Consider the following 21375-nt stretch of genomic DNA (forward strand, 5'->3'; position numbering starts at 1 on the left):
TATATATAATAATAATAATAATAATAATAATAATAATAATAATAATAATAATAACAACAACAAATAGAGAAGAGGAGAGGGAGAGGAGAAGTATGTTAGTGTTAGTATGTTAATGTGATGATGCATTAATGTTATGGTGTTAGTAATTTTGCAAATGTGTATGTGTTAGTGTTAATGTGCAAATGTGTGTGTGTTAGCGTTCACGTGCAAATGTGAACGTGTAAGTGTGTGTGAGCATTAATGAGTAGTTGCATAGATATGTTAATGTGTAAGTGAACATGTGTATACGTGTAAAGAAAAAGAAAGAAAAATGGTGTGTTTGTGTGCATGTTTGTGAGTGTGCGAGTATGATAATATTTGCACGAGTGAATGATTATGTTCATGTGCATGTGATAGAATGCGTTGGGATGATTTATTTTTTTAATCTCCACGCAAGTGGGATGAATCTTATTTTAACATTGCAAGTTGAGATTATTTCTTTAATTTCCGTGCAAGTAGGATGAATCTTACTTTAACACATGCAAGTTGGGATGAATTTCATATTTCTATGTAAGTTGAGATAAATTTGATTATTCCATGTAAGTTGAGATAAATTTGATTATGCAATGCAAGTTGGGATGATACTAACATTGCCTTGCAAACTCACATGTTTTATTTCCAGAAAATTGACGCATGATAGTTATAATATAGGATGTGTTGGATGTTGCTTATAATAGGAAGGATTCAATTCCTGAGGCTAAGAAAAACAAAATAGCCTAGTTAAGCTTATATGTAAGGATTCCTAAAAGAAAAAAATTTCTATAAAATATACTGAATCTGTTCTAAAGGAAATTTGTCAAAAAATAGAATTAATAACACTTAGGTGCAAACCTAAAAAAAGATACATTTTATATATCGACTAAGTATGTTAAAAAAATATTAAAATTTAAAATTTGTGCTGGTTCAAACTCGAGAGAATCTCCTTTAAATGGTTTTTTGAAGATAATTCTAAATAAAATATGAAGAACTTCTCTCGAAGTTAAAACCTCATTTTAAGAATAAATCTTTTAAATCCATCTCACATCCGTATTTATTAAATCTGGTTTCACATCATAACAGAGACAAAACACCGTGAAAAGCGGCACAATGCAAAAAATCTTGATTTAACAGAGTCATGGATTTAATTTTCATGTTTTTGGTATTTGGCTGGATTTACATTAAATTCATCCATAAATTCGATTAATTGTATGCTACCAAAAAATTCCTTAACAAATCTGGATTTAAGCTAAACTAAAGATAAATTTTGGTTTGGGACTCAAATAAAAAATAAAATTCATAAATTCATGAAATTATTGCATTTTAGCAATGGATTGGATATAGCTGATAAATCCCAATAAAAATACAAACCCTAAATCCATGATTTACGGCAGAAGGGGGGGAGACGGGATTTAAGAGAGTTTAGCATCTGGGAGCCGCAGGGTCGTCGATTCGGGCGAAGCTTCAAATCTCCGGCGCCCAATTTGGTGAGGTACATACTCCTGCCTGCCGCTGAGCTTCGCTGGCTGCACTGACAGCCTCCGTCATTTCAGCTTCTTTAGCGGCACCAAGTAGGATGCCAGCTTAGTGATGGGCGGTAAAGTGACTTATATTACCATTTCATTTCCATGGGTCTGTTGCTTTTATGAATGCCTGTTAAGGAAGAAGTTGTGATGTGAGCATATATGATGTATGCCTTGATTTTTCAATGGTTTTTGAACAGTTGAATTTTTCAGTCAGAGGCGAAACAATGGTTCCTGAAACTGAATTTTCTCGACCATTTCAACTTTCCTGAGTTGGTATAGTTGTTATTCACAATTACTTTCAATAATTTCTACCTTTGTTGCCTTAGGCCGGCATCTTCTCCTTCCTAATCCTTTAAAGCTAGTTTTATCAACCAGTCTAACGAATTCATTTGGTACCCTCTATTGTTCATGTTCAAGTCACTTAAAGTTATTTTCAACTACCTTATCTCCAATAGATGCTGCCTAGTAAAATCATTGCCTGATTTATACTTGTTATTTTCAACTACCTTATCTCCAATAGATGCTGCTTTTATCACAACTCTAGTAAAATCATTGCCTGATTTATACTTGGTAGTTTTTTCTTGCATTCAACTCAGTATATTTGCTTCGCCCAATTTAGTCAGCAACAACTTTTTTTACTAACATCAGCAATCATAACGGTAATTTTATAAATTTTTTTTTTTATGTTGCCATGAAATCCTCAAATCGCTTAATACTTTTTAAGTCACTTATTGATTTAAGCAGACATAGTTCATCTTAGAAGTTATATCCTTGGTTATAGTCTCATAGAATCTATTTAGCAAAATTAAAAGAATGTACTAAATGTTCCCAATTTAAAAATTTCTCTTGAAATCTTGCTTGTCTGCTATCATCTTTCCTTCCCCTTATCTTTATTTTTCATTGTTTGAAAGCTTTATTTTGCTTCTCCTTTATTCCTGATTTTTGCTTATAGCTTTTGTTAATTTTTTTGTGTTTTGTTCTATTTGTTGCTTACAATCGAGGTTGTGCCAAGATTATGCATGTAAATTTTCCCCATTTAGAAGTATTAAAATGTATGTTATTCTTGGGCTTCTACTTTCTTTGCTAAAGATTTTTTGGTGTATTTACGTAAATACCCAATTCCTATTTATTTACATATCTAACACCTAAATTTGACTTTTCACATTTTTAACACGCAGATCTTTCATATCACATAAAAAAATGCCACCATTTAATTTTAATAAGTAAAATACAATTTTTCATGCATATGTAAGTTGGTATGCATGTAAAAATTTAAGTTTGGGTGTTAGATATGCAAATACATAGGAATTGAGTGGTATGCATGTACATCTTCTTTTATTTTTGTATGTTTTATTGGCAGTCTTGTTTTTTTCTTAGTTGAGATATCTTAATCAAACCAGGCACTCTAAGATAAGCTTATGATTGTTGGAACAGGTTTATTTCTATAAATTGAGCTATGAGATGAAGCTGAAAGTCAAAATTATTTGAACGCAACACAAACACTTCGTGAATGTTATGTTATGAGGATTGTCCAATGAAAACACATTTGCATTGTCGATTGCATTTCTTTTTATTTAGTTAATGTAATAAGAAAACAGTTAGTTTATATTTTATTAAGATTATTTGAATGGGTCTACTTTAAATTGTTTAGCATTGTATTTGCTAAGTACCTATCTTCTTAAAAGTTCTTTTTTTTTAATAATTTTAAGGGCCTTTTATTTTATAAATGAGGATTCTATGGTTTATTGTTTTGCTGTGAATGAAGAATTTTGAAAAAAGCGCCTCTATTTTTTCTCTTTGCACCACATGTGCTGCCTCTCTCTGTCTTGAATTTTCTTTCCCCTTCGTTGCCATTTTCTCTATCTTCTTTCTATCTACTCCAATTTGTTTGTCTAGTGGCTTTCTTTTCTCGTATGTCTCTCCCATTTTTTCTTCATTTTAACACTATCAGACCTCACCCGAATGTTCTTTTCATTCCTTTAAAATCGTTAGAACTGTAATTTTTGCGTATTTATATTCATCAAGATCAATTTTGTAATATCGCAGGGGTCTTCTATTCTATAAATGAGAATAATAAGGCTTATTGTAATGCATTGAATGAAAAATGTTGGTAAAAGGTTAGCATCTTCCTCCCTTGATCCCTCCTACAATGTCTTCCACTGGCTTGAATTGTCTTTCTTTTCTTACATATTCTCTGTCTAGTTCTAGAATCCTCCCTCTCTTCTATCTAGTTAATTTTTTTTCTCTCCCATTTCCCCAACTCTCACATATGTCTCTCCATTTTAAAAATGAAGTTAGAGTTCCCATGAACCCATGATCTTGTGATTGCAGGGTCAGAGTTAGATAGGCTCCATCCCATGATTTTCCTGAACAATGAGATTTTTCTCGCCTTTTAGTCTGTTGCCTGGTAGTGAGCCTCTATTTCATATTATTTAATTAGTATTAGGATTAATTTAATTTGGGATTATATATTGGTTTTATTTTTGGACTGGGTGTATAGACTTTTGCTTGGTTTATGCTGTTTGTAGATTTCTTTCTCCATATTTTCTCTATTGAAGTGTCATATCATTTGATTTCTTTCTGGTGCTGTGCAAGTAACCTGATTGGATCTAGTGGTGATCTCTTCTGAATGCCCAAAGGCTTCATCTCTCTTTGAACCATCTTTATCTGTTGTTTGAACACAAAAACTGTTGTTTCTCCACAACTTACCACCTTCCTCATCCGTTACCTATCCTATTACTATTATAACCCATTTCTTGATTTTTCTACACCATCTAGGAATCATAAATCAATGTCATTTGATATTATAATAAGATCACAACATGATCTAAGATGAAAAACAAAATGTAGCACAACTACTTTCTCTCTCATTACCGATGAATATGCTCTTAAAACTCGATCACCTGAGTAAGAGAGATTCTTTTATAGAGGAGCGCACAATTAATTATTTTATGCTGCAATATGAGTTGTTAGAACCAAAAGTGTATATAGTTCTAGAAGGATTGAAGTCATCCTTCAACAATACAGTGCAGTTACATCCTTATTGATCCATATTTGATGTTTAGATTCTATATTTGAAGTTGGAGAAATAACATTGTCACTAGAGACCACCACTTCTTATGGATAGAGTGCAACTCCATGATTAGATTGTAAGATTACACCATGTGAACCCCAAGCTGACTCCTCATGAGAATCAATCCAGAGTGGAGAACGTGGAGGCCATTAGTACTCCCAAATCTATCCCAGTCATAAGGTACTTTAAATGCCACGATATTGGATACATTGCATATGATTGCCCAAACATGAGTGTATTCTCTTTTTCACCAAGTAGGGAACGGTGGAAGAAATGGACAGTGACATAAGAAAAAAATGAGGTTGTAGAGAGGAATATCAGTTTTCGACCGATAAGGGAGATATACTAGTTGTTTGATGGATTCTTTAGACTAGGTTCACGAGGAATAGCTTTGGCATTGATATAACATATTTTATGCACATTGCACTGTGAATGAAAATATGTGGCCTTATCATAAATGCATGTAGTTTTTGAGAACATGATGTCTACCCAAATGATTGAGAAGTTTAACTTGGCCACACAGAAGTGAACCTGACCTTATTTCCTGTCTTGGTTGAAGAAGGGAGTAAGATCAAAACTGACAAGAGATGTATCACGAAGTTCTCTATTGGAGATAAGTTCCAGGAGCAGATGCGGTGTGGCGTGGTACAGATGGATGCTTGTCATATCATATTATTCCATTCTTAGAAGGGCGATCATTGTGCATGTTATGATGGCTACAAAAATACATATTTATTCACCAAAATGGAAAACACAAAGTTCGAGATAATGGAGTTTCATTCAAAATTTGAGAATTTGTTGTCACGAATTAACTCTCTACAGGTCTTAAGAGAAATATTTGTAGGAATAGCACTTTACGTCTTAGAAGACAATGAATTCGAGGAGCCAATACAAGAAAGGCAAGTCCATGCTAGGAGATTTGTAGGTAATCTGATCGATATTCCATCTCTTGGATTGCTACTACTGAGAGATGTCCAACATGTCATAGGCCTCATTCTTGGACCAGTGCTTCCCAACTGACTAGTCTACATGACGCGTCCCAGGAAAGTACAAGAACTTGTAGAACCAAACCAATAGATCCAAAAAGGTCGTGGGTTTCAAGGAAGATGACTTTGTATGGATCATATTAAAAAAGGAGCTATCCAGCAGGTTTATTTGGAAAGCTGAAGCCTAGAACTGGTTGTTCTTTCCAGATTATTAAGAGAATTAAGACAAGTTATGCAAATTTAATTTATCGGGAGACTACAACTTTTTTGCTACATTTAACATTGTTGATTTGTTCATATTATGAGGATTCAGATGCTTTCGAAAAAGGTGAAGCCTCTCTTATATGGGGAGAGTGACTTCGGAGCTCCCGCAAACACGCGATCATGGGATCGGAGTGGGATAGGCTCTGTCTCGTGATTTTTCCAAAAGGCAGGATTTTTCCCGCCTATTAGGATATTTACAGGCCGTGAGCCTCTATTTAATACTATTTTAATTAGTATTAGGATTAATTTAATTTGGGACTACCTTATCTTACGATAAGGTTCCAAGAGATGTCTTTTGGAGCGTTTTTGAGAAGAAATGTGTTGATATGACTTATATTCAAGTCATTAAAGATATGTATACTAAAGATGTTACTTGTGTTAGAACTGAAGGAGGAATGACCAAATATTTTCCTATTTCTATTGGATTTATTTCTATTTTCCTATTTCTATTGGATTACATCAGGGATCGGCTTTAAACCCATATCTTTTTGCTTTAGTTATGGATGGTCTTACTGGACATTTACAGGAGGATGTACCTTGGTGCATGCTTTTTGCTGGTTATATCCTTCTCGTGGATAAGACAAGAGAAAAAGCCTAGGAAGAACTTGAATTATGGAGGTCTACATTGTTGTCTAAAGGTTTTCATTTGAGTAGAGCTAAAATTGAATACATGGAATGTATTTTTAGTAGTAGTAGCTCTAGTGACTGAAGTGTAACTTTGGGTGATCAAATTATTAAATGGTGTGAACTATTTAGATATCTCAGGTGTGTTGTTCAAAGCGATGGTGATATAGATGGGGATGTTAATAGTAGATTTCATGTTAGTTGGTTGAAGTGGAGGAATGCTTCGGGCCTTTTGTGTGATAGAAAAGTACCATTTAGACTGAAAGGAAAATTTTATAAGATGGTGGTAAGACCTGCATTGCTCTATTACGCTGAATGTTGGTCTTTAAAAGAGAAGCATAATACTAAGTTAAGTGTTGCCAAGATGAGAATGATTAGGTGGATGAGTGGCTTTACACTTAGAGACAAAATGCGAAATAAATATATCTGTGATGGAGTTTGTGTAGCTCCAGTGACCGGCAAAATTAGAGAGTGTCGTATTAGATGGTTTGGTCACATTAATCTCACATTAATAAGGCAGGGTAGACCTAGGAAGAGTTGGGCATATTGTATAAAAAATGATCTTAATTTATCAGAACTAAATGAAAATATGATACTAAATAGGACGCAATGGAGAAAAAAGATTCATGTAGCCGACCCCACGTAGTGGGATTAAGGTTTTGTTGTTGTTGTTAGTTTTATTTTTGGACTGGTTGGGCAGACTATTGCTTGGTTTATATTATTTGTAGATTTTCTTCTTATTGTTCTTCCTATTGTAGTGTTGTATCTATCTCTGACCGAATGCTTATTCAAATCAGGATATTCATTCAAGGTAGGCTGAACCATTATTAACATCATTCAGACTTCCTTCTATTTAGATAGTTAAATACAAAGCAAATTTTCCCAATTGAAATTGTATTCATCACATAGTCAACGTACAAATGACTTTTAAGTCAATATTATTTGATTTGGTCTTGAATCATTTTTGAAATGAAATGCATGTTCATCAAATGTATGCCATGATTTAGTTGGCATTCTATAGGTAAAACTCCAAAACAAAATTTATTTTTGTATTAAGCTTATTTGTAACAAAAGCCACAGAATCATTTGAATTCAAATCCTCTAATAAAAATATTGTTGTTTTTGCCCTCTCTATCATAGTCAATGTCTTAAAACATTTAATTTTCAGGCTGAATCCATGGGCCGACTATTTGCTTATTGGTAGCATGGATTGGGGGATCAATTTATTTTGTTCTTTCTTATTCACTCGTCAAGTTCTTCCCTATATACATAGTAGAAATTATATCCAGTTAGTGATATTGATTCATGCCATAAATTTCTTATAGAAAGAAGGAAAGTCAACCTTTGTAATATAATTAATATCAATTATAGTCTTTTTATTGCATTTCATATAATTGTGTATGGATATCTTTTACTTTGTCAAATTTTTTTTTAAAATCTATATTTTATTAATGGCATGAGAGCAAGGTTCTGGGTAATAATCCAATGTTTGGTGGAGATAACAACACGCCATGAAGAGTCGGTAGTTGAGGAGTACTATTTCATTGCAATGCTTGTAACATTTTAAAGTGGGAACTATATGAAGCATATTTGTTGGAGCAGTAGAACATCGAACATTTGTTATTTGCTCTATTATAAATCTTGTATTTTTACTCCTCACTCTAATAATAAGATGGGACTAAGTCCCCCTTTTAAAAAAGATGTAGATATAAAGTTAAATCATCATAAATCTTCTGTCTTTTCAGGTTGTTTACTTTGCTCTCCTTCAGCTGTCAAGCAGCTTGATTTAGAGAATTTTTTTCATTTTAACATTTAACTTTGGGATAGCATTTTTTTGTACACTACTTGTCTGATTAGTCAAAGGCTTTCACTTTTTACAGTATTACAGCCAAACAGTTCCTAAAATGTCATCATCAGATTTGACGGGTTAACATCTATAAAGAACAAATGCGCCTCATTTGCTTGCTAATCAAGTGAAAAAATCTCTGACTAGCCTCCAGTAAACAAGGCAATGCTCTAAATCGTTTGTTGATCACCATGGCTGCTATATTCTTTGTAAATTGTAATCCAAACGTCTGAACCTTTGATAATGTCTGCTTTGCCTCCACCATTATTTTCCACTATTTTCGTTGCGATCTCTTCCACCTTGCCCTTTATCTACCCTTCTGGGTTGAGACTTCTAACTTCCATCTTGAAATGCTTCACCTGCATCTTCCACCACTTGGCCACGTATCTCATGTACATCCGTAAGGATTACATTTGATAAAGAGACCAACCGCTTTGCTTTACCAACCATCTTTGATAAAGGAAGGGATCTTGACGAATCCCCACTCTATGGTTCTTTCCATCAGTCATGTTCTCTTTTCACCTGCTCCGTTTAATCTTTGGTTTGCGCCAATCATTCCTTTCATCTCCTCTTCTGCATCTCTCAGCCATTCTTATAAATCCTCTCACTCACCAACATCTTTCACTGACATTTGCTTAGCCATCCTACACCTGCAAGTTGCGCCCAGCCCAAAATGCTGCCCTCCATGAAATCTCACCCTAATCTCAGATTCTCCAACATCACTTGCTCACCCTATGCACCATTAAGCACAAACCATATCAATAATACTTCATGACACAATCAAAACTAGTTTAATTCATTTAGGTTCAATATGCATGAAGACCTTTAAGCTTCCAAAATTGTGGGAGCCTTGATAATGCAGGTAAATGATGTAATGTGGTAATATGTAAAAATCTTGTGACTAGGATTTGTGATGCTAATTTGCTCAGATATGCTGAACTAATTTTGATATAGGCACAAATGAAAATCAAGTTATGTTGTCTGCGTAGATTACTGAAATTAGTTGTTTTATATTGGATGTGCAAGATTCTTTATTTGCATAGTTGGTCAATTTAACCAAACAATCTGAATGCACAAAACAGGCTACTTGCCCAGGTCATATCTTTTGGAAAATGGGCACATGCCTTTACCTCTGCTACTTGTTATTTGTTATTTTCTATGGTTAAGGTGCTTTTATTATATGTGTTAGCAGTACGTCCATGATTTAAATTGTAATTCTTGTGCTTTGATTTTACTCAATTTACTGATCAACACATAGAAAGATTTCACTAGCTTTGCTCACATTTTATGTTCAAGAAAATTGTAGCTTCTGCTGCCTTACATAATTTCTTAGTATGTTGTCCTTCAATTATTTGTTGTTATTTGACCATCCTTTTTAGCTTTCTCTCGTTGGCATTGTTTTATTAATTGTTAGTTTGTGTAAGTTGTTTCTAAAATGATTTAATTGCAGATTTTCTGGAGCATGACTCATTTATCAGAAGGATATTGCTCCGAACGAGGCATAGTCGCTACATTTATTAAGATATTGAGGCCTATATTGACGAATTTTCATTTCATGCATTTGAAAAATTATTTCTCTAAAGAGAAGCTTTTGAGAAGGAAGATCAAGAGAAATTGCATTTAGCCTGAAGAACAGGCAAACAGGTTTTGTTGGCAACATTATTATTGAGGGAATAGGAATAAGATGAAGTTCCATATTGAGGAGGTGGTTGTGTACTTCCCTTATGATTACATCTACCCTGAGCAGTATGAGTACATGGTGGAGCTAAAGCGAGCTTTGGATGCTCGAGGCCATTGCTTGTTGGAGATGCCGACTGGTACTGGCAAGACTATTGCCCTTCTATCCCTCATTACTTCATATGCTCTTGCACACCCTTCCTCTCCCCTTAAGCTCATCTACTGCACTCGTACAGTTCATGAGATGGAAAAGACTCTTGCTGAGCTTCGAGTTTTGTACTCCTATCTACCCCCCTCTTCCTCTCTTCTTGCTCTTGGTTTGTCCTCTCGCAAGAATCTTTGTATCAACCCTGATGTTCTCTCAGCTTCCTCTCGTGACTCAGTTGACTCTGCATGTCGTCGCCTTACTGCTAGTTGGGTTCGTGCACTTGCTGCTGATAGGGAGGAATATAACGATAGAAACTCATTGCAACGCTCAGGTGCTATCTCTACTTGCCCTTTCTTCGAGTCTTATGATAGGGCCTCTCGTGATGCCATCCTCCTTCCCTCAGGAGTTTATACTCTTGAGGACCTCCGTGCATTTGGTCGTGATCGGAAATGGTGCCCTTACTTTCTTGCTCGCAATATGGTTCGATATGCCAATATTATTGTTTATAGCTACCAATACTTGCTTGATCCTAAGGTTGCCAACATCATCTCCAAAGAGATGCAAAGGGAGTGTGTTGTTGTTTTTGATGAGGCTCACAACATTGACAATGTCTGCATTGAGGCTCTTAGTGTAAGCATTCGAAAACAAACGCTTGATGGGGCCACTAGGAACCTCAGCCGCATTGCTCAAGAGATTGACAGGTACATATTCATTAACTTTATAAATTTATGGATTTTACCTTCATATTCCTGAGATATGCTACCTTTATGACATAATTAATACAAAATATTACTCACAGAACTATTTTCTTACATGTAGCTCAGGAGTTTGGATCAGCTAGCTAGCTCCTACGATGTTGAAAAAAGGAATGAAATACTTTAAAGTGATATGAGTTTGTCAAGTGAAATAGATCAAGTGAGTGATGTTGAGAGTGGGCCTACCTAATAGGTTATTGATGTTGATAAAGGTTGCAAGGATTTAGAATGTTTAATCCATTAAAACTAGGATTTTTCTTAGGCTAATATTAGAGTCATTTATAATTTCAGTTGGCGGGTTAACTGTGGTTATAGGGAAAACTAATTGCTAATAGTAATTTTTTAGAAAAACCTACTTTGATTTGTCTTCCACCTTTTGTTGTCTACTTCTATTGAGAAGGCAACAAAGATGCTTGAGGATAATGTAAATGGCTAGAGAATTTTTTCTTCCTGGAATTAAAGGAAATTTCTCATAGAGGTATGAATTTTCAGCCAAAAGCTTTTTTTTTCTTTGATGCAATCTTTCTAAAATTTATGTTTGTTGTTTTCTTTCAAGAAAGGCAGAGGTAGACCTAGGAGGACTTGGGCATATTGTATAAAAAATGATCTTAATTTATTAGAACTAAATGAAAATATAACACTAAATAGGACGCAATGAAGAAAAAGGATTCATGTAGCCGACTCTCACGTAGTGGGATTAAGGCTTTGTTGTTGTTGTTGTTGTCTTCTTTCAATAAAATTTTACCTCAAGCAATTTTTTCCCCAAATGGTCCACGAGCTTATGTTTTTTATGACAACCTTCACTAGGGTCAAAGAGGTGCTTGGTGGTTTTAGACGAAGGCTGCACTGGTCACTATGCTTTGCTTGGTGTTGATGGTGACTTTTGGAGACGTCGGAGAGGCACATCAATCTTGTGCCCTATTTAGTTTTACCTGGCCACTAATTTCTCTTGGTTAAATGATGACCTTTGATGGTTGATGTAGAAATTCTAAAGAAATTCTATTTATGGCTACACTTCATGCACCTTGCTACATATAAATTGACAGAAAACTAAATAAGGGAATCTCTCCAAAATAAGAAAACAATAGAAAAAAGAAATATCTAATAAAGTAAACATAATTAGTGAGATATTTTATGAAAGGGATTTTGAGTGTCATGAATAAGTTTGTTGATTAAGAGTAGATTGCAATTAAATTTGAAACATAAAAAGTAGAGTAGAGATGAAGATTCTTTTTCAATTTAGCTTATTAGTTTCTTTTACTGGTGAGAGTGAACCATCGACTGTTCAAACTGCAGTGATCGATACATGAATTGTAATTTTTGAAGATGTTGATGCATCGTGATATGATCTGATGCTTCGAAGTCGACCATCCGAGGTTTTAATTTATTTCTTCGGACATTAAAAGGGTGGGATAAGATATCTTGGTGTGCTAACAAATTGTTATGTTGCTTGATAGAGGATTGCGTTGCTTGTCTAGAACTGGAACTATTACTAAATATTTTCTGTAGTACATTTAGTTCCTGGTGAACAGACTGAATTTTGAATTGTTGTTGGTTGTGGCAAAAACATTTGCTCATTTCTCCTTGTCATATCTTTCATTAGATTGCTTCAAATCTGCGGGTTTACATTGTAATTTCCAACATTTTTTTCACATGACCAGTTTTCTTACAATGATCACACCACAGTCGTCCTTTCTTTGGTTTGTTATTTTGAGAGGGATTTTGAGTGTACAAGGCTAATCTTTCAACAAATGGTGGGGTGTGATTGTCCATCACATTAACTTCCAACAACACTTTTCCCTTCGAACTTCTGCAAAGACCTCCTGAATTATAAGGATCGGTTTACTTCCTATGTTTCTCCCCCTGACTTCATCTAGGTCGTCTTTATTGAGGTTAAAGAGAAATTTGATGGTTCTTTTTTGGTTTAATAATGCTTCTAGACAATGGAGAGTCATCAAGACATTTCCAAGAGTACATCTCATACATGTCTAATTACAACCAACAATGTGTGAGGGTATTGAAGTATTGAGTAAAACTCAATATTGCTTGTCGTAGAACTTGTAGTCTGGTCTTAATTTCAAAATAACTCAGAGGAGTTTTCAGTGTAGAGTAGGTTTCACGTGCAGACTCCCATATCTCTTTGGCTATTCTATAGAGTATAAAGTTCTCTAACCTCCGTCGTGATGGAACTTACCAATCATAATGTATGCATGTTAACTTTTCAGGCCCGATGGTTGGAATCTGTCATTTCTGGAGTTCAAATTTCGCCCGTGAGATGTCCATCTTTCCCTCGATTACAGATGTACATGAAAACGTATTGTGATCATTGAAGAAAATTATTGTTCATGATTAAGTGAGAGAAGTAATTAGATACAATCGGGGTTGAAGACATAGACTTGGATTTGGATGTGAATTTCAAGGAAGAAAATTCTGTGGCCATGTCGTGTTTGATAATGCTAAGATTGTGAAGCTCGAATCTAGATGGCATGTTGTTCGAACAAAGTGAGAGGAGGACCCTTAGTTCGACTACTTGACAGGGAGGTGCTAAACTTCTGCTCCACAAGTTCAGCAAGACGAATCTGGTTTTTAGTAGATAATCCCAAGAGTCAGAGGAGATGAAGCCTATAGTAGAAAAAATCCATCGAGAAGACTCCTGCGACTGTCCTGCATTGTGGAGAAGAAATTTGTGAAGAAGAGGTTCAAGGCGAAGAAACAAACTGTTTTGCTAGCAATTCGACTAGAAGAGATGTTATGTGGTCCATGCAACGAAAGAGGAGGGGAGATTGTCCTCTTAGATGTATGAACAATGACCGACTCATGTTTATTCAAATTGTCAAAATCCAAGAAGAGATTACCATTGACCACATTTTGAAGAGTCGATGGGGAGACGGGTATGAGGATCTGAATCCATTCTGCAGTGGAGATCATAGCGGCGAGGAATACCGACCACACCGCTTTGGAATCCAATATCAAAGGAGATGGAGAGAAGAGGCCACTTATGAAGGCCAACGAGACTTTTACATCAAGATGAACCTTCCAGAGTTTGAAGGAGTTTTGCATCTAGATGAATTTATTGATTGACCACAATCTGTTAAACGAATCTTTGAGTATAAAGTTGTGTTAGAGGATAAGCAGGTCAAATTAGCTGCTATCAATTTGGAGAAAAACAACTCTTTGTGGTGGGAGAATTTACAGAGACAGAAGAGAAGAAAATGCAGCAATGAGATTACCAAGTGGGAAAAAATAAAGAAGACAATGTAGAAGAAATACCTTCCACCTCATTACTATCAGGATATGTTTATGAGACTCCATAACCTGCGACATCGTGACCTTTTAGTGGAGGAGTTCACAGCTCGGTTCAACCATTTACAAATCAAATGTATGTTGTCCTAGCTAAACAAGCACACTATAGCCCGTGACCTTGGGGGTCTAGAGCCCGCTATCAACATTGTGGTGCAGCTGCAATCATACTGGACATCGTGAGATGTTTAGACTCTAGCCTTGAAAGTGGAAAGACAACAGGAACAGAGCAGACAATAATCGTCCTTCTGGCAGCAATCTTTAGTCAAGCAGTCACCCACAGCTACCACGACCGATAAAGTTACCTTGGAGGCAATTAGCAAGTTTGGACAAGGAAGTGACAAGCGGGATCAGAGTGGAAAGAAATAGGAGAAAGGAAGTCTTTCCAATAACGTACTGACCAGAAATTATTTCAGGTGCGACATCTACGGTCACATAGCCTCTAGCTGTCCCATGAGCTGAGTGGTTGATTAGGGCACCATGGAGGAGATTAATGATGAATAGAAAACTGAGGAACAGGATAAGGTGTACTATTTTCCACCAAATAATGTAGAGTCATTTGTGGTTCGACAAATTCTACAGCTTAGGATACAAGGGATCCGTAGTAGCTTTGCCACAATATCATATATACCCGCTGCACGGTGAACAGAAAGATATGCAGTCTCATCATCGATGGGAGTAAGAATGTGACACCTACATAGATAGTAGAGAAGTTGGTTCTCATGACTTAGAGATACTTCCAACCATATTCTCTGACGTGACTGAAGAGAGAACAAAATCAACATTGACCAGATATGCCTAGTAGAGTTTTCAAGTGGGAGCCAATTACAGGATCAAGTGTGGTGCAGCGTGGTCCTCATAGATGCCTGCCACTTTTGTTGGGGAGTCTGTGACTGTTTGACTGGAAGACTCTGCATGAGGGATTCAAAAACACATTCCTTCACCAAGGGTGGAAAACGAATCATCCTAGTTCCTTTGGCGGAGCCCGAGATAAAAAAAGTCCTTGTTAGCAGAACAACATTGGTGAGACCAGTTTTGGTGATGCAGGGGACGATGGTATTGCGACACCGACTCTAGGCACGAGACATGCACGATAGAGGGCATTGCAGAATATCAGGGTCGATACCTTACCACAAGCGCCACCATAGTGCGGGAGGGTTCCGGTTACTCCCATTTCAGATCTGGTTAAGCCGACCTTGGATATGACCTTGGGAGTATTTATCAAGAGAGGCGGGACACGTAGTCCAGTGTAATAGTAAACACCTAGAATACTGAACAGATGTGGATGCTTGCTTGTAAGTTGAGAAAGACCCTCAGGTACCTTGAAGGATGGTGCAGTCGCCAGTGAGATCCATGTGCTATTAGAATTACAGACAAAGAACCATAAGCTTCGACGAATGAAGTCGAAGCTCCCCCAAGCCCGGGAGATTGACGCGTGTTTGAGCCCAGCCTGCTGAAGCGACTGCCTGAAGATTAGGCGAACCTGGTCTGAGGCCGGTTCTGATTTCTATGGGACCGAGCGGCACTTGGAAGGGTGGAAATGCTGCCAATCCGCTTTCTCCCTTGTGTCTTTTCTCATTTCCTTTCCTATTTTCCGCCTGATGGGAGTCTATTTATATTCTTGTTTCTGTAATTAGGATGGGAGTCTTTTTTTATTCTTGTTTCTGTACTTAGGGTTGGGTTATGTGTTTTTGCTTTCATACTCTGTGTGAAGTCTCCTTTTCCTTTGTTAGGGTTGTATCCGATGACGGATGGTGCTTCGACTTGTATTCTGCTTTGAGGTGATGTTGTATCCTTTCCAATTTCCTCCCTGCCATTTTCTCTTTCTCCTCTAACCACCGACCTGTAGCTTCTCTTCCTCCCCCATTCTACTAACAGCCTGCTGACCCTTTCCATCCGGCTACTCACCTATCTAACCACCAACTTGCACCCTGGCGCCCCCTTAGCGACAGTGGGATCCAGGTACTTGCTGTTGAAGATGCTTCATCCCTGGGAGGTTACAACAGCTCTGTCACCATCAATGTCAATGTGAAGATAGAAGTTTCGATAAATGAGGTCGAAGCTACCACAGCCTCGGGAGAATGACACGGGCATCAACACCCTACGCGGCAATTGTCGTGACTTCCTTTGCCCCAGACCTATTTAGTCCAGGCAAAAGAGGGATCTAACTAGTCCTTTGAGGCATCGACTTCCCTCCAATTGGGAGCAGGGTCCACTTCTCTTTAACTTAGGCCTATAAGAATGTTCTTTCATATTTTAGGTCAGTTTTTTTTTGTACATTTATGCTAGGAAAGCCATCAACATCCCCTCTTTTCCTAGGGTTGTTTCTAAGTGCGAGTGGCGCTCCGACTATACCTCGTTCCATGGTGGTGATTCTCCTCCAAGGGTCGAGTGGTGCTCTTGCTATATCTCACTTCCAAGGCGATATTTATCCTCAATTATCCCCATCTTCCACAACTTTCTATCCGCTACCGCTGTCGCCATAGCTGCTGCAACCACCTCCTAAGACAACACCTTTGTTGTCACCAACAACCTCCATACCTCCCTGCCATCCGTCCCTACCACCTACCAACCTTCCAGCCCTTCTACCTTGTAATGGCCGGCCTTCCCACTCTTTCACATTGTTGTCGTCATCCTTATCCTGCTTCCTCTTCGCTGTTTCCGCCCCTAAACAACAAATTGCTGCTATTGGGACCATTGTCCCTTGCTATCTTGCTATTCCAACCACGCATAATCGCCGCCACCATCCTTTCCAAGCCCATAACGACCTCACCCGAGACTCACCATAGCCATGTGTTGCATGTCCTGTTGTTATTTCATGTTTTCATGTGTGGTTGTAACAACATATTAGTTTTTTCAGAAATAATGTTTGCTTTATTATTGTTAGGTTTGAGTTAACTCCGGTATCATTTGAATCAGAGCTAGCCTAACCCAATTTCTATCTTAAGGTTTCTAGCATCCACCAATGCCCAACCTTATCTCCACCCAACACCCTCTCCTGTATACTGATTTTTTCCAAATTGGCCACACAAATTTTCTTTTCCACCCTACATCGGCCCCTTAATCATGTCATTGAGGAGGCAATTGTTTAACATTGATTAGGAGTTTACCGGGAAGAAATGCAGCGGGAACTCCATTGAGTGCTACAGCGACTCGTTCATATTGAGGAAAGGATCCAGGGAGAGGTCACCGTTGAGCTTGGTGGACAAATCCAACGAAGAGAGAGAGGAACACTTGAATGATTTTTTTAGGGATGATTCTAGTAGAAAAGAAGACAAGATCATGACTCTTTGGGATACCGTATCAGAAGAGGCAGAGAGATGAAGTGCATGTTGGAGGATACAAAGAATCAAGAGTGAAAGTGGACATACCAGATTTTGAGGGGAGAATGAATTCGAATGACTTCATAGAATAGTTGCAGATCATCAAAAATGTTTTTGAATATAAGGATGTGCCAGACGATCGAAAAGTGAAGCTTGTTGCTATCAAGCGGAAGAAAAGTGCCTTGTTGTGGTGTAAAAACTTGTTGAGGGAGAGAAATAGAGAAAGACGGAGCAACATTACTATCCGGGAGAAGATGGAAGAGGGAGTTGCTGCGATAGTACCTACTCCCACACTACCGTCAGGATCTTTTCTTGAGACTCCACCATCTACAGTAGGTGAACCTATTAGTGAAAGAGTAGACATCAGAGTTTATGCATCTTAAGCTGAAATGTGATCTAACAGAGTCAGAGGAACACACAATAGCCAAGTACTTAGGAGGCTTGAAGTCTGTCATCGATAACGTGGTTCGATTATAGCCTTACTGGTCCTTGAGTGACATTTTGACCTTAGCACTGAAGATGGAGAGACAAAAGAAACAGGGCAGACACCTACTGCCATTCAGACAGCCTCCCACTATTGGAGACATTAGGAAGACTCCTAATTCAATTGAGAATTATGGCCGAAAAAATGATAGAGCCATCTAAAGTGAGAAGTTTGAGAAAAGTTGCACCCCCATTATCTTCCCAGCCAAGAAATATTTCGGATGCCATAGTTTTGGAACCATCATTTTCAGTTGCTCAACAAAATGAGTTGTGTCATTCACCGACTAGGGTGCAGTGGAGGAAGTTCCTGACGAAGAAGCAGTTGAAGAAAAAGGTGAGTACCAATTTTTATCAGATTAGGGCAAGATGCTTGTGGTTTGACGTGTCCTACAGACTAGGACTACGAGTGAGCAACAGTGGCTTTGCCACAATATATTTTTCACCACCATGAAGGGAAATGTATGAAGTTTCATCATCAATGGATGGAGTAACAAGAACTTGGTGTCTACATAGATGGTGGACAAATTGAACCTCGCGACTCAGAGGCATTATCTGCCTTACTCCTTGACATGGTTGAATAAAAAACATAGGGTCATCATTGATAGGAGGTGACATTGAGTTTTGGATTGAGAATCAGTTGCAAGATCAGGTGTGGTGCGATGTGGTGCCCATAGATGCCTGCAGCCTTTTGTTTGTGAAATTGTGATAGTTTGACCGCATTAATCAGCATGATGGGTTCAGGAACTCCTACTCATTCACTAAGGATGACAAACACATCACCCTTCTATCGTTTGCGAAGTCCGAGTTTACATGTGCTCTTTTTAGCAGAGAAGCACCCTCAGAATCAGTTTTGGTGATGACAGAGGAGAGAGGGCCAGAAGAGCTGATTTCGGACACTGGTCAGTTAGTATAGAGAAAGTTTCAGGACATCCTATTCAATAGCTTATTGCCATGGCCTCCATCGTTTAGGGAGATTCAAGCTTACTTTATTTCATATCAGGTTGAGCTGATTTGGGGTTACTTTGGAAGGATTTAGCAGAATATACATAACACGTAGTCCCATTTCAGTTTTGTAGTGTACCCCCCCATAAGGTTGGACCGATATGGATGTCTGTTCTCAAGTGGGGCCATTCTCGAATAGCTCTAAACTTCTCAAGTTTGCTGAAGCACCCTTGCTTTGTATATTGAAACTAAGTTGATCTTATGGAACCGTAAGTGTGCAGTTATTCAAATTAATGAATCTCTCATTAGATAACTTCTTGAACCTTCCTGAGTAGTGATGGCTTTTCCTTTTGGTTTATTCAAACTAATATCTGTTTCTAATTTGTTTGCGTAGCTCGATGACATAACTTCTTGAACCTTCCTGAGTAGTGATGGCTTTTTCCTTTTGGTTTATTTAAATTGCGTGAAAAATGCAATTTGGCCCGCTACTTTTAATTTTTTATATATGAAATTCAAATTGGTTTTTCTTGCATATGACATTTGATTATTAATTGCTAAATTCGTTGCTTTGTTAGAAAGGTTCAAGGCCACAGATGCTGGTCGGTTACGGGAAGAATACAATAGGCTGGTTGAAGGTTTGGCACAACGAGGAAACCTTCCTAGTATGTGTTGACATTTGTTACTCTTTTCCACCTAAACAATATGATGCAAATTGTTCTCTTTATTGATTGCAGTGACTGATACTTGGCTCGCAAATCCTGCCTTGCCTGATGATATTTTAAGGGAAGCAGTGCCCGGAAATATCCGAAAAGCTGAGCATTTTTTAGCTGTTTTAAGAAGGCTGGTGCAATATTTAAAAGGGCGTTTGCAAGTTGAGAGTGTGGAGACAGAAGTACCTGTTGCTTTTGTTGCTTCAATAAATGGACAAGCTGGAATTGATCAGAAAATGCTAAGATTCTGCTACGATAGGCTGCATTCCCTAATGCTTACTCTTGAAATAACTGACACAGATGAGTTTCTGCACATTCAAACTGTTTGTGATTTCGCAACATTGGTTGGTACATATACCAGGGGGTTTTCTATAATCATTGAACCTTTTGATGAGAGAATGCCCCACATACCAGATCCTGTTTTACAGGTTTTTCTCTCATCCATTCTATGTTGCTCATTATGCAAGATATGCTCAAATTCTTGATGAACTGACTATAGCAATGTTATTTTGTTGTGCAGCTTAGCTGTCATGATGCATCACTTGCCATAAAACCTGTATTTGATCGTTTCCAGTCTGTGATAATAACATCTGGGACCTTAAGCCCTATCGATCTATATCCCCGTCTTTTGAATTTTAACCCCGTCATAAGTCGGAGTTTTACAATGTCCTTGACCAGGGATTGTATATGTCCAATGGTTCTAACACGTGGGAGGTATGATTGTAATATGTCATATGCTTTTAATCCGTTTGCATGAAATCATAATTTCTTATGCTTGTACTTTTGCATAGATTTTCATTATTTTAAGTCGATAATAACAGAATCATTGGCTTTTATGCCTGGGTTTTCTCTACTTTTGGAGTCTTCTCAGGAACGACTTCATTAATTTTCTGGTGCTGTAGAGCAGGCTTAATGCATTCTTGTTTTGGTCAGTGATCAGTTGCCTGTGAGTACGAAGTTTGACATGCGCAGTGATCCTGGTGTTGTGAGGAACTATGGACGGCTCCTATTGGAAATGGTTGCTGCCGTCCCAGATGGCATTGTTTGCTTCTTTGTTAGTTACTCCTATATGGATGGCATTGTAAACAGTTGGAATGAGATGGGCATCTTACAGGTAACAATTTTATATTTTAGCTGTACTAGTGCTGATTATGATTATGCCAAAGTGTTATGGAACAATGACTGTGAATGGAAAGAAGGTAGACAATCTTATGCTAAAGTGCTATTGAAGAGGGACTGTGAATGGAAATAAAATAGGCAATTGACTTCAGAATGGAATTAACTTTCTTTCCCATTCCACTCCGCATACATTTTTCTCATATGTGGGTGGGGAAAAACTATAGAAAATGACAACTCTTATGAAAACTAAAACTAACTCCAAATATCCTCGAAAGACAACTAGCACTACAACCCCATGCCATATGCCTTAAAATAACTAGGAAATTCTTCAAAGATCATAGAGAGGAACAAAATTAACATTAGAAGCCATTACATGTTTAAGAATTTGAAAGGTCGAAAATATGCAAAATGCAAATAAATGGTAGAGAAGATAAAAAAATAAAGAATAGAAAACACTTGCTCACCTCATCTTCAGTGGAACAATATCAGTCATTTATTTTAGAAGTTATTGGATGTTAAATTAATGTTTGGAGCAAAAAATGTAAGTTACAATTGAATTTAAAAGAAAAATTAAATAAAAGCTG

At 37.4% G+C, this 21375-nt stretch overlaps 1 protein-coding gene across 1 annotated transcript in view; it reads left to right on the forward strand.

Moving 5' to 3' along the window:
* Positions 1–1392: 1392 nt before the first annotated feature.
* The window catches only part of LOC110033786 (DNA repair helicase XPD), a 63823-nt gene continuing 43840 nt past the window's right edge, over positions 1393–21375 (forward strand). The window contains exons 1-6 of the mRNA XM_020737880.1: positions 1393–1612; positions 9785–10860; positions 19542–19624; positions 19697–20100; positions 20193–20386; positions 20606–20786. Of these exons, the coding sequence (XP_020593539.1) occupies positions 10019–10860; positions 19542–19624; positions 19697–20100; positions 20193–20386; positions 20606–20786 (1704 nt within the window). The 5' untranslated portion in view covers positions 1393–1612; positions 9785–10018. The remainder of the gene's footprint in view (positions 1613–9784; positions 10861–19541; positions 19625–19696; positions 20101–20192; positions 20387–20605; positions 20787–21375) is intronic.

Source organism: Phalaenopsis equestris, unplaced genomic scaffold, assembly GCF_001263595.1.
Source record: "Phalaenopsis equestris unplaced genomic scaffold, ASM126359v1 Scaffold001289, whole genome shotgun sequence".
Lineage (NCBI taxonomy): Eukaryota > Viridiplantae > Streptophyta > Magnoliopsida > Asparagales > Orchidaceae > Phalaenopsis > Phalaenopsis equestris.